Source organism: Equus asinus, chromosome 12, assembly GCF_041296235.1.
Source record: "Equus asinus isolate D_3611 breed Donkey chromosome 12, EquAss-T2T_v2, whole genome shotgun sequence".
NCBI lineage: Eukaryota > Metazoa > Chordata > Mammalia > Perissodactyla > Equidae > Equus > Equus asinus.
The window spans coordinates 69158762-69175446 of NC_091801.1; the positions used below are offsets into that span (position 1 = coordinate 69158762).

At 39.9% G+C, this 16685-nt stretch overlaps 1 protein-coding gene across 23 annotated transcripts in view; it reads right to left on the reverse strand.

Annotated features, from left to right (window-relative positions):
* TATDN1 (TatD DNase domain containing 1) overlaps positions 1 to 16685 on the reverse strand; it is a 39716-nt gene that overhangs the window by 6237 nt on the left and 16794 nt on the right. For 16 of the 23 annotated variants that reach the window (XM_014854032.3, XM_014854030.3, XM_070481581.1 and 13 more), the window contains 5 exons: positions 14626 to 14769; positions 14488 to 14530; positions 8323 to 8408; positions 8192 to 8232; positions 5875 to 5951 (listed from right to left, as the gene is read on the reverse strand). In XM_014854032.3, coding sequence (XP_014709518.1) covers positions 5875 to 5951; positions 8192 to 8232; positions 8323 to 8408; positions 14488 to 14530; positions 14626 to 14769 — 391 coding nt within the window. Of the gene's footprint in view, positions 1 to 5874; positions 5952 to 8191; positions 8233 to 8322; positions 8409 to 12035; positions 12102 to 13900; positions 14531 to 14625; positions 14770 to 16685 lie in introns of those variants that run through there. The other 7 variants (XM_070481571.1, XM_070481568.1, XM_070481572.1 and 4 more) reach the window with 3 other exon arrangements.

The following is a 16685-nucleotide window of genomic DNA, read 5'->3' on the forward strand; positions in this document are numbered from 1 at the left end:
TCAGCATAACTTTTTATTATGGAGAGTTTCAAATGTATGTAAAACTAGAATAATAGAGAACCCCCATGTATTCATTATCCAGCCCCATCAATTACCAACTCCTGGAAGATGCTGTCCTATCCACTTACCCCCACCCGCTCCTGTGGTCAGTATTCTAAATCTCTTAACTAAGTTCTCCCCATCTCTCCCCCCCACAATGTATTTGTTGAAGAAACCCAGTTGTTTGCCCTGAAGAGTTTCCCCATCTTGATTTCATCTCTGCGTTGCAGTTTCACAGCTTCCTCTGTCCTCTGTATTTCTTACAGGAGATCTGGAGTACCATCTAGAGTCTTGATCAGATTCAGGTTGACTTTTTATTGGGCAAGACTTTCAAAGGTGGTGGTGTGATCTATCTAGAGGTGCATAATATCTGGTCATATTTTTGTGATGTAAGGCAGCTATGGGTGCCCAATGCCTAGATCTTAGTTCACCAGGAGTTGCAGAATGTTCATATTATAATTCTGTCAGCCCTTTATTTATTAGCTGGAATACTTGTATAAAGAGAAAAGTCCTATGACTACTATTACCTAATGGTAGTCTGCAGAGGTAAAAAATATGTATCTTTCTGTTGAATGTGTGGATTTCCTAGCTTCCTCCAATGGTGCTATTATTTTAACACCAACATTCATTTTTAATCCTTATGGAACTCTTACTCTTTTATGTTCTTTTTCTGATAGCATTCTGTCCATATTTCGTGGATGTAACATCTCAAATCTCACTATATCAGGTCTTTTAAAGTTCTTTTCCCTAATTCAGTTATTTCTGCTGTGTTGATTTTTCTGTTTATCTCGGTCCTTTTCTTTCTGCGGGTTCAGCTCATTTCTCTGGTGGTCCTTGTTAGCAGTTTCTATTTAAGGAGGCTTGGGTTGCCAGTGTTGGGCTCCCTCTGCTTTCGTGTAAACAGGACTGTTTTACTGCCAGGTCTCCGCGTGGGGATTCTCACTGGAAGCTCCTGTGGGGCAGGCCAGGACTGAACCTGCAACTTCATTTACAGCTGAGAGGGCAGGGAGCCGACTGTTAGGCTGCTGGTTCTCTAAAGGCCTTCCTCTGGGATGAACATAAACACACCAAATCTTGGCCCTCACCATACAGTTTGTTCAGTTTTCTTGAGGAAAAATATTTTCCCCGTGAGTATAAATGCTTGCTGCTTCTGTACTGTGAGGGGCAGTGGAATGGGGGGTGATAATCTTTCTCTATGTGGTTAACAACAGGGATACGTTCTGAGAAACGCATCATTAGGCAATTTCATTGTTGTGGGAACATCAGAGTGCACGTACACAAACCTAGATGGTACAGCCTACTACGCACCTAGGCCATATGGTACTCATCTTATGGGACCACGCACTCCACTGTTGATCGGAATGTCGTTATGTGGTGCGTGCCTATGTGCAGGCCTTCCAATCACCCTATTTTGGTCCAATTTCTCCTAAGCCCAAAGCCTCTCTGGGATTCTCTCTGCTAAATTTTAGTGGTATAGTCTAAGCTTTCTCTTCCAGTTCCACCTGTCTTCCAGAAATCTATAGAACACTTCTCCATCATCAAAACTCGGGCCTGGGGGCTGGCCCCATGGCCGAGTGGTTAAGTTCTTGCGCTCCGCTTCGGCAGCCAGGGGTTTCACTGGTTCAGATCCTGGGTGCAGACACGGCACCGCTCATCATGCCACAACTAGAAGGACCCACAACTAAAATATACAACTATATACTGGGGGGGATTTGGGGAGAAAAAAGGAGAAAAAAAAAAAGATTGGCAACAGTTGTTAGCTCAGGTGCCAATCTTTAAAAAAAAAAACAAAAAACCTCAGGCCTTTTTTCTTTGCTTTTATAGGTTTCCCTTTTTGAATATCCATGATTTCATTTTAGTAGGATATTAAGAGATGAGAGGGAAATATGTGTCTAGTTTGCCATACGTACCAGCCTTTTTATTAGGGTTCTCTAAAAAAAACCAAAATTCTTATTTTCAGCCAGCTTAATAATTGGTCAATATGAATATTTTCTAAAATACATCATGTTTGGTATGAATACTAAATTTAAAACTCACCAAATTATCAAATTATTTGCATATTTTAATCTCATGAAGTGATGTCTGATTGACTTAGTCTTTTCCTACATGTATTCCATGCTTATAAAAACTGATCTATATACAGAAATACTACCAGAAGAAATATTTTTAATCAAAGCCAGTATCTCTATTCAATAAGGTTTCCAATTGAAGGAAGAGCAACTGCATAATGCTATAGTCAAATCTGAAACTCCCATTTTCCTGGGGAAAAGTTCTAACTTAATCTTTAGAAACCAAAGACTTGGTCATGGAAAGTATACATAGATTAAATTACCATACCTTGGACACTCAGGTCAAGATGACAGTAAATTGAATTTCAAAATAAGGAGAGAAATAGTGACTTTGATTAAATACTTCTGAGTTAATGCAGGAGGAAAAACCTCATGTGATTAGCTTAAAGCCAACTCTTTATAAACTCAAGATCATCTCGAAGACAGAATTACGGTTCAAGTTGGTGAAATAAAGGCCTTCTACCCCCTTCTCTTCAAAATCATCCCAAAATAAGAAGGAAAAAAAGAAGCATTTTTTGATGAAACTAGGAAACATTTCTAACCCCTAATCCAAAATATAACCCAGAAAGTGGATGGAGAAATGATAAATGATCTGTTTATGTGCTGACTTAAGTGCTAGGTGCCTGCAGAGAGGCTGAAGACAAGCAAACCAATTCACAGCGGGGATAAGGCAGGACTGAAACAGGGATTGTTTGAAAAGTGGGGTAAAGAGAAGATGAGACTGACTCTCAGCTTACTTCCCAGTGAATTAGTGCAGAGATGACAACTTCTGCCTCCCAGCCCTGGTGAGCGAGCTTACTGAATGGTGAGATCCTCTCCAGCCCCGCCCTGCTCCAGAACACAGTTTATGGATCCCCACCCAACTTTTCCAGCAGGGAGCAGAGTACCCCTCTCTGGAGAAACTGAACCAACCCAGAGGAAGATCTCGGCAAGTTGACATTTAGGAATCCCTAAGCCGTCTGTGGGCTGCCAACCGCTGGGCTATCTCCCCAGAGAGCTTCCAAAGAGCTATTTTTGCTTAACTTTTTCAATGTACAGCAAAAAACTGCCTGACATTTGAAGAAAGCCTCTATCACGACAGAGACCAAAACAAAGAGGCAAAAGGAACTCAGAGGAAATAAAACCATTACATGGCAAACAGAAAATAACTTTAAAGAACTATTAATTCATATCGTTACAGAGATGAAAAGATGCTGCATCTGCCAAACAAGATAACGGTAGAAAAAAATGGAAGAGAGCTTTCAGAGACTGAAAACAAAAGCTGAAGAAAGTTCCATTAAAAAGGTTGAAAAATAAAGCACTTTTTGAAAAGAAAAAAAATAGAGAATTTTTTTTTTTTTGAGGAAGACTGGCCCTGAGCTAACATCCACTGCCAATCCTCCCCTTTTTCTGAGGAAGACCGGCCCTGAGCTAACATCCACTGCCAATCCTCCCCTTTTTCTGAGGAAGACTGGCCCTGAGCTAACATCCGTGCCCATCTTCCTCTACTTTATATGTGGGTCACCTACCACAGCATGGCTTGCCAAGCGGTGACATGTCCACACCTGGGATCTGAACTGGCGAACCCTGGGCTGCCGAAGCAGAACGTGCGCACTTAACCGCTGCGCCACCAGGCCAGCCCCGAGATAGAAATTATAAAATAAAAAAATGAGCGCAGAGTATCAGCCTGGGAGGTCCAAAGAAACAACAGAAAAAAAAGATGAAGAAAATTTCCCTAGAATGACAAAGATGAGCCTCAGCTGGAAGGGGCCAGTAGAGAGTGCACAAATTCTGAACGACAGAAAACCTGTCAAAACACCTTTGTGAAGTTTGATAATACCAGAGATAAAGAACTAAAGTATTCTACAGAGGTCAAAAAGTAGGTCACAGGGAAAGGACTGGGAATTATACCAGCAACTGACTTATCAGATGGAACAACGTAAATTTTCTGTGAAAATGATTTCTAATCTAGAATTTTATGCCCAGAAAAAATATCAAGTGGAAGCGTGTTTTTTTTTCTTTCATTAACTACGCAGGTAAACTTTCATGAGGAAGAGCAGAATAAATTCCTTTTCAAACACTGTTCCATCAAAACAAAATGGACCACATGGGATCTAAAAATAGGAGTTCTATCACAGAAGAGACACTGGTCCAAGCTGAAGGAGACGGACGGAAGAGTCAGGGACTAATGGAACTATCAGGTTATCTACACAGGTTTCCTCATGCGGAAAAGCACATAAGGGCGTTTACAGAGCTGCTGGCAAGTGTGAGAAGGTTCAAGTTTTGAAGGAAGCCAAGTAAATAAAACCATGAGGAAAGTGTGTCCAGGAAAATAAAAGAGTGGTACACCACATGGTTCAGCAATCAACAATATTTACATAGACATAATAATGAAAGCACAGCTGAATATGCATGTAGCCAAAAATTCTGAAATAGCTACACTGAGAGGACTATGGAGGAAATAACGGAGGTGGGAGGGCCTTATTAGATATAAGAACTAAAATGCTTATTTACCTTAATGAAAATAGACAATTAAAGGGGATGAATTAAGAGATAATAGCATAAGCATATTTAGAGAGATGGCAGTAAGAACAAAGTGGCTGTCTCTGGAAGAGCTGACTTCGGGGTAGAGGGCACGTTGGGGAGAATATGTGTATAAGTCTTTGAATACTACTTGACTTTTTAATCCATTATGCATGTATTCCTTTCCAAATTAATTTATAAATTAAATCTTTAGTCTAAAATATGGAAGAAGCATCTAGGACATTTAAATAAATCAAGTCTATAGCAAATAATTTCCTAAGGAGAGTTTAGTAAAACATAACATAATCAAACAAGTAGTAATATTAAGGGAATGAAACACTAAAGAGGGAAAGCAAGTCTTACTATTTTGCAATTTATTTAATGAGCTACACTGACATCCTATGACAAGACACTGGTGGAAGCTCACCAAATTATCTGAATGGAAACGAGCCCAGGGAGCCAGCTGCGCTAGCTGACTGCGCTGGGTGGATGAGGTTTAGTGTGCTGTAAGAGTAGAAAGGTCACCGAGTGAGGAGCCAAGGGGACACAGGTTCTCACACTTGGAGTTACTTTACACCTGTTTCTTACCTTCTCTGAGCCTCAGTTTCTTGGCCTACAGAGACATAAGATGATTATGTCACGGTGTATGTATTTCCCCAATGGTCAGACATCACTGGTGTATATGTCATACAGTGCTGTGAACATGTATGTTTTAAAGGGGTAAAAGGACCTCAGAATAAATTGCATTGCTAGAGAAAGCTAGCTGCTGACCTCAAAACAAAATTACTGGGGCCGGCCCTGTGGCCGAGTGGTTAAGTTCGAGCGCTCCACTGTGGTGGCCCAGGGTTTTCACCGGCTTGGATCCTGGACGCGGACATGGCACCACTCAGCAGGCCACGCTGAGGCAGCGTCCCACACGCCACAACTAGAAGGACCTACAACTAAAATACACAACTGTGTACCGGGGGGCTTTGGGGAGAAAAAGGAAAAATTAAAATCCTTAAAAAGAAACCAAAACAAAATTATTTTCCATTATTGGAACACAGAGTAGTAGTTTATAACTTTTGAGCTTTAACTTGTAATAGTAATATACTGTTTAATTTCTTACATAATTACTGAAATTCACAGCCAAGATCAATACAAAACACACACAAACTGTAGTAAAAATAAATTTAAATCTTGATCAGGAATTCACTGTAAAAACAATTTAAGGATTCTGTTTAATATAAGAACTAAAAAAACAAAAAATAACTGAAGGACCTACCAACCATTAAATCCTATATAGAGATCCAAGTCAATCAGAGCAGCTGCTGCTTCCTTGCTGCCATCAAATGAATGCACCTAAGGACATACAGGTATGATTTTATTATAATAATAATTACTCTTTCTTTAAAATTCTAAATCACATTAATATGACTTTCTAAGCAAAAATATAGATGCATTAGGGTTTTTCGGACCACAGGGTTTCAAAGGTGGTGGCCCCTACAATTTTTCTTTTCAAATCAAATTTCACATTTATAACCTGTCATCATCTCCAATGACCTGAAAGGAGGAGACGGCTGCCTAGAAGTTTTCTTTGTGGCTGTGCTGCTATCTCTGCACCGGCGTTTCCGCACCACCTCCAGGAAGACGGACTGGAGTGGGGAGCCGCAGGCAAAAGCATGAAGGAGAGTTAGAATGTTATAAGCTATTTAAAATATATTTAAAAATGTTCAATTTTTCTGTTAAGTATCCTTTTTTCTAAAAGAGAAATGACTTTTAAGAGCCAAGTTTTAAGATTTATAAAGAGATTGTGAGTACATCACTTTAAAAAAAATGTAAATTGTTAAACATCAGTAATATCAGCTCGGCAGGCAAAAGACTGAGATGGTGTTTCTGTCCTTCAAAGATACAGGGGTAGAGCATAGTTCTTCACACTTTGGATGTATTTATGTAATCAAAACAGTAAGTAACAACACGCCTTTGAACACACCTAACAAGTGATGTCACATTGACACAGCGTCTAGAGTCTGAATACTACGGATAACATGTTTCTCAAAAATAAAACTGTTACAAAGCTGCCCAAAACGTTTTATTCTTCCCCTCATCATTTCCACCTGACTAGAAAACACAGCCTCCGCTAATATCAAAATAATTTTAAATATGACTGTTCATAAACCATTTCAGAAAATTAGTTAATTCTTTATTTGGCAATCTCTTTTTTGATAAAAGTCAAACATTTAGATTGGATTTGTTACTATTGCCGTTAATTTTTTAAAACTATTATAAAGTCAGCCAAGTAAATTCTTTTTTTTAAAATTAAAAAAAATTTTTTTTTTCATTTTTAATTTTTTTTGAGAAAGATTAGCCCTGAGCTAACATCTGCTGCCAATCCTCCTCTTTTTTGCTGAGGAAGACTGGCCCTGAGCTAACATCTGTGCCCATCTTCCTCCACTTTTTTATATGTGGGATGCCTGCCACAGCATGGCTTGACAAGTGGTGCCATGTCCACACCCGGGCCGCCAAAACGGAACATGCAAACTTAACCACTGTCCACCAGGCCGGCCCCAAGTAAATTCTTATTTAGAAATAAAGTAAATGGGCTGAGAGGCAGAGTCTGAAGGCTCTAAGTGCCACTAGTAATCCCAAGGGCATAAACAGAGCCTCTCTCAATTCCCAAGTACAGTTCCTAAAGAATAAATTACAGGGTCAGTAAACCACAGATTAAAATGTGCACAGTAATATTAACACAGCAATGCAGAAAACATGCCTGTCACGAGTGGCATGAAGCAGAGGCTGAGCACTTGAGAGACTATATATGAAACCACCACAGCAACGTGACGTGGGCATACAGGAGTGCTCAGGGCCATCTCCTCCCTCCTCAGTTGGCGTCGTCCATGTGATTTTCTATACCTGATAACAGCTCTTTTGCTAGAGACCAGTGAGTCTCCTAAAATTATATGTGAAATTGGTACATTTGAGCATTCTTCTGAGGGAGATTTTCAAAGGAGTCCATGATCCAAAAAAGATTAAAAATTACTGCTATGGATACCTGAGCTAAGTGGTGGGCTGATAACATTTCTGGGAACTGTCTCAAGACTAACAATTGAAATGACCATATAGAAATGTTTAGAGCAGAAGCAAATTACAGAAAGAATGAGTCTCTAATCAGAGTGATAATAGTAAATGAATACTATTGACAATAATTAAGAAGGCAAACCTGAAATGAATGCTAGAATATTTTAAAATATTAAATTTCCATTTTGCTCAAAATTTAAATTGAAGATTAAAGAATGGCAGATAGAAGAGGCAGAGAAGAATATCATGCACTGTTAAAATGTGTCAGAGTAAATTCACAGGGTTTTTCTGTGAACAGAATGTTGTACTCATTCTCGAACTTTGAACAAACTAACCGTAATTAAAACAGTATGATTTATGTTTGTGCCACATCTGGCCCACAGATTCAACAGTAAATTTATATGCCCTTCCAATAAGAGAGAGAAGAGCCTTAATAACTTTATTGCTGATGTGTGAATTAGAGGCCAACTGTAACCAAGATGCTTTGAAGCATCACACATGAAAAACACCTCTTTTATACTTACCACTCCACCCACACATCGATCTCTATTTCTTTTCATTATGTCTATGAATTAAAAACAAAAGCAGCTTTTAGCAAATAGCTGGATTTCTGCAAAATTCTTCAATTCTAAATGAGATTTTAGCTATCACTCACCCAAAAATTCGGCATGTGAGTTCCGACAGTGAAGAAACATCGGTAGTTTTGTTTGTTCTGACAGTTCAAACTGTTTTTCAAAATATCTGCATAATGCAAAAAAAACATTTCCTCGTTAAAAATTTTATCATGAGAAAAGTAATTGTCAAATGATTTTTTTCAGTTAAAGGACTTTTATTGTCTAGAGATTATAGAACAGAAATGGTGAATTCACACTTCTACACATCAGCGTTAGCCGAAGGCTTGTATAACAGGCAGCTTCCTGGGAGAGAGACAGCAGTCCTCCGTCATCCAAAGAGGGTACTATTGTTCCGAGACCCGCAGTGGAGGCCCCAAACCACAAATGGCACCGAACCCTACATGGACCATGTTTTCTCCTTTAAATACACACCTACGATAAACTTTAACTTATAAATTAGGCACAGTAAGAGATTAATGACAATAACTAGTAATAGAACAAATATACTGTAACAGGTTTTAGCAATCTCAGCATGTGATTTTCTTTCTTAAGGGGAAAACTTTCATCTTGTCACTTAAAAGCAGCATTTTAAAGCTTCTCTTTTCCACATGGGAATTGCCAGCATCCCTACTCCTGCACTTTGCAGCCATTCAGTAAAATAAGGATTACCTGAACACAAGCACTGCAATACCACAACAGTCGATACCACGGCAGTCGATCTGATAACCTGGACGGCTACTAAGTGAATAACGAGTGGGCAGCGAGCACCGCGTGGATACGCTGGAAGGGATGATTCACATCCCAAGCAGGACGGAGGGAGATCTCACCATGCTACTCAGAAGGGCGCACAATTTAAAACTTATGAATTGTTTATTTCTGGAATTTTCCATTTAATATTTTCAGATTGAGGTTGGCCACAGGTAACTGAAAACCATGGAAAGTGAAACCATATAAAGGAGGATTACTGTACTTCATTTTCTGGGATTACAAAATTGTTTTCAGAAACGTTTGTTAGTTTTTCCATTATAACTGCTGGGTAAATCAGGGAGCACTTTACTATTGGTCGCTAGAAGCAAAGAGCTACAAGGTTTACGTTTACAGTGATAGGGGCTGTTCCCCCAAATGATTACTTTAAACAGCTTTCTGGCCAAATCCCAGCAAATGAAGCGGACACTTGACCGTCCCGAGGGGCCCCTTCCCTGCAGTATGTGTTGGTGATGGAAAATACACGGCCGGCCCCTTGCCCCAGAGCTGGCTGAGCACGTCACCGGGAGTCACCCCACTCCACTGCGAAGCCAAGCAGGGCTTGACATATACTCACTCAGTGTTCCTACGTGCTATTTACAGAAACTACTGCACTGAGCAAAAAGGAGGATTCCCTTAGAAACTAAACTCAAGGATTGGTTAAATAGCACAAAAACTAAAATACTCTCTTTTTCAGAAAAATGAGAATTACATGATAAAATGGGCAACCTTCAATAATTTAGAGTACTTTATAAAAAGCACTTTTCAAGTGCGACATACCATTATCTCATTTGTTCCTCAAAATAACCCTAGGATAGCACAGGAGCTGGTGTCAGACGGCTGCAGGCCCTTGTCGGAGATCACAGCACACAACGTGGCACACTTGGAACCAGAACTCCAAGGCTCTTATTCCGAGTCCCAGCCAAAACGACCACAAGTTGTGGCATTTCAAAAAAGTCTCTTCCTGGTCCCGGGGTACAATGACAATACCCAGTGGATCTAATGGGGTGGGGTGTTCTGTACGCTTTGTCATGTCAGCAGTGTTTTCTCTCCTCATTAATGGTCATGCAGTTTAAGTGAAACCAGGAGTCAGACAATAGGTGTCTTATTTTCTTAATGGGGTTTACCTCTTTTTTACCCTTAATTTGGGGGAACAATTTCTGTGTTTAACTTAAATGTCTCTTTTGCTATATTTTCTTCTATCTCATCTCCTTGAAGGGCAGGACAACTATTTTCCTGGAATATCCTTTTGTACTCTTGAAAATGCTAAATTTTAAACTTAAAAATGGAAATGTACTTCTTAAAGAAAGAGTCTTCCTAAAGTTGGTGGTCTATGTCTTTATTACCCAATGTTTAGGTTTTCAAATCACCTTTTCAGATTCTGCTGGGCCAGAATAAGCAAAAGAAATTTGCCGAAATTTCAGTGCAGGAAATAATAAATGAAAACTCGGAAGAAAAAAGATTTTAATAATTACTACTAGTCACTATTTCCATAACCTTGAAAGTAATTCAAATGTCAGCAATTAAGTGTGCTGCGGTCATTTCCTGCACATGTGGCTTCTGGCTACCCGGCAGGCAGTAGTCTGCACTGTGTTCCCTCTCTAGACTGAGAATTTTTTTTCACACACACTTCTATGTACAAAGCCACAGACTTACAGAATCTAACGATCAGCCTGGAAGTAAGCCTTCCACTCACAGAGCAGGCAAAAGCACAATTTACGAAAATAACAGATGCCCAAGCAATGTGCCTACAGAATGCTGCAGAATTTGAGAAGAAGGTCCATGCACTCAAGCCTGCTGGGTATCATAAGCCGTATGGTAAAAAATTACTCCTAATGATACGAATTGAAGATAACTGGTACTTAACCTCAAATGACTGTCTTTAAAGGAAAAAAAACCCCACCATGGTAACTAGGAATAATAATGTAACTTAACCCTCGGTGGTAATCCTTCCTCTAAGCTGGTTGATGGCAAGGATGGCCTCAATCTCTCATCTCTGAGGTCCCCTAAATCTCCAAATGAGTATTTTGAAATCTTGTCTGAGGTCTGATTTTTTTTTAAAGACCTGCACAGTTTTAACATTTTAGAGCCCCAAGAAAAATGCCCAAAGGAAATTTCTTCCACTCCAGTGAAGAGAAGTCTAACTTGCAACAAAGAAAGGAGTGTGGCACAGGACAGAGAAACGGAAAATACAGGGATGTGTAAATCCATAAATCCACATCCTTTCCATAATTCAGGCCTTTTCCTTGTTTTCATACTTTGCTTTGCTTTTGCTCTTTAAAAAAATACTTTTCAAAAACCCCAAACAAAAGCTTAGCCAGTATTTTCCTTTAGGATGGCAGTATTTCTAAGGATAATAAAATAGCCACAGTTTATTGAGCACTAACTCTGTGCCAGACATAGGACTGTGGGCTTTACATACCAAATTTGAAGAGCGGTAGGTGTTATTATCCCAATTTTAAAGATGAGGAAATTGAGATTTACAGTTACAATTCAAACCCAAAGTTCTGTTGATTTCAAAGATCTTACCTTTAACACTATGTTATATATAGCCTTTACTTGCCATTATTTTTCAGACACTGTATCTACTGCAAATTAGTTCTTTTGGTCTTGCTTCCTTATCCATTACACTAATTTATTTTCTACTTTTCTCTTCTCATACATCTTCTTTACCCTGACTATGTTTTTACTTAAAAAACAAAACCAAAACAAATCATGCACTGGCTGTTTCAGATGGTACAAAAGTGCAGACCAAAATCTAAATTCTTCCAAGAGTAGACCCAAGAGTAGGAGCTGGATTACAGGCTTTCCATCCATGCTACTCTGTAGGAATCAGAAAGACTCTTCCCAATTCCAGGAACACTTCCTGAGACCGCACATGTGCTAAGAGTTCTGTGCCAGGTGCCTTGGGAACCACAACGCGAGTAAGACTTGGTTTGCGCCTTTGGAGAACTCAGAGAGACAGTGTGTTGTGGCAGGGGCAGGGGTGCCACAAACATGTTTTCAGTACCATGTGAGACGAGCTGACACAAGCATGGAGGGCTGTGTGCACAGAGAACGGGGGCTGCGTGCTCTTAGTACCTGCAAAGGGGAAGGGGAGGGAACAAAGGCAGAAGAAACGGGTACTTACTTCCTTAAGGACAATCCAAACAGGATTACTACTGGTGTGTCATTTTTTTACTCACTAAGTCATTTAATGTTTTATAATTTTTAAAAAATCTTAAATTGAACTGCCCATCTTTCAAAATTTCTACCATACTTTAGTTTGTTCTGAGCTTTACCGGCTCTGGAAGAGGCCAAGCTCACACTCCATCACCTTAGCAAAGCCCTTCCTGACGCCTCTGGAAGATTAGTCCTTCCCTCTGCTGTTCACACACCTTTTTGATAGCATTTTCCAACCTGTTTTAATTATTTATATCCTCTCTTGTCTATAAAGGCATAAGAACCGAGTCTTACTCTTCTTTGTACCACGCTGAGGACGCCCTTGGTAATCATTTACTAATGAACGGAGTTTGAACTCTCTATTAGAGTCACATTAACACCTGGACAACTGGCGGGAGTGTTAAAGTGTAAGCCACGTCTTGCTGCACATACCGTTGTAAGTTCTGACTGAGATGATGGTGAAATATCCTCAGAGCGGCCAAACAGAACTGATATCATCAATGTTTTCATATAACACAAAAAAACTGAGTTTAAAGTATTTAGATTGCATTGTGGAATCAGTTTTGACTCATCTGGATGGAAACTCATAGGGGCAAGAAATCTTGGAGGACTCTGCCACTGCCTTTGATTGTTACACCACACAGTCTGTTTGCCTCACGAGGCTCATCTTGGCCTAAAATAGACGCTAAAGCGGAGGAATTAGGATCCATGGGCTTAACCTAAGAGAGTGTTACAGACAACTGTTTTCCTATTTACGTGTGAACACGTGAACTTTCAAGGTTAAGAGAGCTGACCTACATGATACTCAAGAGAGGAACCGAGACTGAGCCATCCTGCCGGTCACCACGAGAACAGCTCTGAAAAACATAGCCAATAACGTGCCACTAAGTGAACAGCTCTGAAAGGGTTCTATACACGAGAAGCCTGAAGGAAAGAGCCCATGGAACGTTACTCTAACCCGTCCTATGTCACTTGGCTATGGGCCTTCACCCTCCAGGAACCCTGGAGCTTGAAAGGGTGTGACGGACTCACTAGTCAACCCGCTCCGCACTACAGGCATTTGCACTGGGATGGACATAGCGGGACTGTGTGTGTGGCGGCGCAGGCAGTGAGGGAGAAAGTACACCTTGACAGGCATAATTTGAAAAACCCCTCAGGCCTCAAGTCACTGGCTTAATCAAGATCATATGACAAAAACGGTTAATTATTAAGTATTATGATACAGCCAGATGGTATCATACGAGAGTATTTGATCCAGACTACTCCTTCTGCATAAGAAACTAAGCAGCACGGAGGGCTGCCTGTTCTTAAATGGCTTTAGGGACACATATTCCTTTTTTTTTTTTAGGAAGATTAGCCCTGAGCTAACATCCATGCCCATCTTCCTCTACTTTATATGTGGGACGCCTGCCACAGCATGGCTTGCCAAGCAGTGCCATGTCCACACCCAGGATCCGAACCGGCGAACCCTGGGCCGCTGAAATGGAACGTGCAAACGTAACCACTGCGCCACCGGGCAGGCCCCCTTATTCCTATTTTTGTACACCGAGTTCCCAGCAGTTTCAGGCACATATTACTCTATAAATATTTGCTGAATGGACGAATAATTAAATTAACCTCCTTTAGAAGCTCATTCTAATGTTTTATCATGTTGATAAAGACGTTGTTTCTAAAATTCAACAAAATGCTCATGTCTTAAATTAAGGCTCTGACCTAATTTTTCTTTTCAGCCTGTAACACTGCCTGCCAGGATGACGACAGCAGCTCCACTCAGTTACAGGCCACAGGTTGTAGGACGTCCCCGAGGCCTGTGAGCTTTGGGATCTCTCAGAAGCCATCACTCTCCAGAGGGTTCCCATGAAAGGATTCGCGTTCCAAACGGACAACAGCCAATGTGCAGCAAGAGGAAAATATGTTTTTCTAGCTTTGGTGATTGATCCTATAATCTCTTTTTAATATCCCTTGCTCTTAAATCATACTCCGCATGACTGAATTTAATTCATTTCATTGGAATGGTTCATGTATGAATGCATTTATTAAACAAAAAACAACAAAAAGGTCTCCTTCATGTAAAACTCATCCCTTATTTCTAATATTAAAATCAATTAGCCAATTAGGGAACTATATGCTTCCATCCCTTATGAATTCCGTGCATGGAACTTGTTTCACTTAACTTCTACCAAAGGGAAAAACAAAAAATCTCGATGCTGAATCCAACTACATTCTAAACTGATAAAAGCAATTAAAAAAATCACTCTTAAGATTTTACAGTAATTTCTAAAGTCAACAAATTTCCTTACTTGAGCTGAGTATCTTTGGGACAAAACTCCAGTCGGTCAAAATCTTTAAAAGATAAAAAAGAATCAATAATTACTCACGACTTGTACAGAACAAACCAATTATTTTCAGTCACTCTAGTGGGCTAGGCTGGCACTTACCAAGTCCACATTCCCCTATTGCCACAACTTTCCCCTTGTTGTTTTCAGCAAGATTTAGCAACTCCATTAGGTAAAGATCGGGGTCATTCTTTTCAAATTCATCACATCTCGTAGGATGACATCCAACTGTGCTGAAAAACATATCTAGCACGAAACGTCTCAGGATTATTTTCAAAGTATTTTTCATATTTATTTTTCATATGCAAAAACAGTAGAATATCAAATAATTTCAACTGGTTAATTTTTAACAATAGCCATAAACTATTCAAACTACCAGAACTGCACTAAGTTAATCATATAAGAATTTTTGGAATACCTTAACAAAGCAGGACATGGATATAAAAATTGTCTTAATGTATTGGTAAAAATAATTAATTCAACTCTTTCCAAAGCTTGTATTTACTCAGATTTGCAGAATGGAAAATGAAACACTCTGCTGTAGAATGAAATGTCATAATCTAATCTTATCTTTTATATTCACTGTTCATGTGACTGTCTTATTTCATGTATTTAATATTAACAGTTACGATGTATTCCTTCCCTTTAAAAAGGGTAAAGGAGGTGGAAGAGGGATTTGTTTTTCTAATAAAAAATAAAGCGGACTTCTTTGGAAGCCATACTTTGATAGCTTTAATTGTATGGAACACAAATGTGAAGTCAAACAGGGCTTCTAAGTGGCTTAAGGTTCTTGCACCTGAACCCATTGGAGAGGTGTGGTGCCTTCTTCAGGCTCTCATGCGGGTGTTTACATTCAAAAGGAGGCAGCTTTTAAAGCAGTGAGGACACAGCTATGCGGAGAGGAGTGCAAGAGGGCTGACAACAGAAATTCAAGAACTTTTTGGGTTTTGTTTTTGTTTTTGTTTTGGTGAGGAAGAATGGCCCTGAGCTAACATCTGTTGCCAATCTTCCTTCTTTTTACTTCAGTAAGATTGTCACTGAGCTAACATCTGTGCCAATCTTCCTCTATTTTGTATGTGGGATACCACCATAGCATGGCTTGATGAGCGATGTGTAGGTCTGCACCCAGGATCTGAACTGGCGAACCCTGGGGCGCCAAAGCAAAGTGCATGAACTTAACCACTATACCACCAGGCCGGCCCCAGAGATTTGAGAGCTTTTAAAAGCATCTGTTTGGGGATAAAAAGTATGGAAGACAATTCTTATACACAAATAAGCTTCTGGGAAGACAGTTATTTTTGGGTTTTATTTTGTTTGAGGAAGATTAGCCCTGAGCTCACATCTGCTGCCAATCCTCCTCTTTTCGCTGAGGAAGACTGGCCCTGAGCTGACATTCGTGCCCATTTGCCTCCACTTTATATGTGGAACGACTGCCACAGCATGGCTTGCCAAGCGGTGCCATGTCCACACCCGGGATCCAAACCAGCGAACCCCGGGCCGCTGAAGCAGAACGTGTGAAGTTAACCATTGTGCCACCAGGCCAGCCTCAGAAGACAGTTATTTTTATGGCCTTAATCACTAAGAAAAAGTGCCAGCAGTTCCTGAAGTATGCATTTTAGGAAGATTTCCATAAAAAATAGCTTTTAATAAGTAAATCACTATTTTGAAAAATAATGTGGAATGCCCAATTCTTCAGTGTCTAGCACGTGAAGCATGCCAAAAAAAAAAGGTTAAGTAAATGAATGCCGGACAAAGAGGGTATTTTATGTAACTAGGATTCCTTCGGGAATCAATTCCAAAACTTTACAGATTTTAAATAAATGCAAAAAGGTATGAACAGAAAGTGAGCATATAACAGACTATATACCATATTATTACTTGCATTCCTGAGGCCTTGCACAGTGTCTGGTCTGCATGATAAATATTTAATAAATAATCTTTCACAGCTTAAGTTAAAAAAGAGTAAATACAAAGCAACTCTTATCTTAAACACAGTACAACAGACACACAAAAATGCGACATCAGGAATTTTTGTTAGTGCCACTGAGTTGATTCCGACTCCTAGCAACACTGTGTACAGCAGAGTGGAACGCTGTCGAGTCTTTCAGCACCATCCTCTCACCTTCCAGCGCTACTAGACAATGCTCCACTGCTGTGCAGTG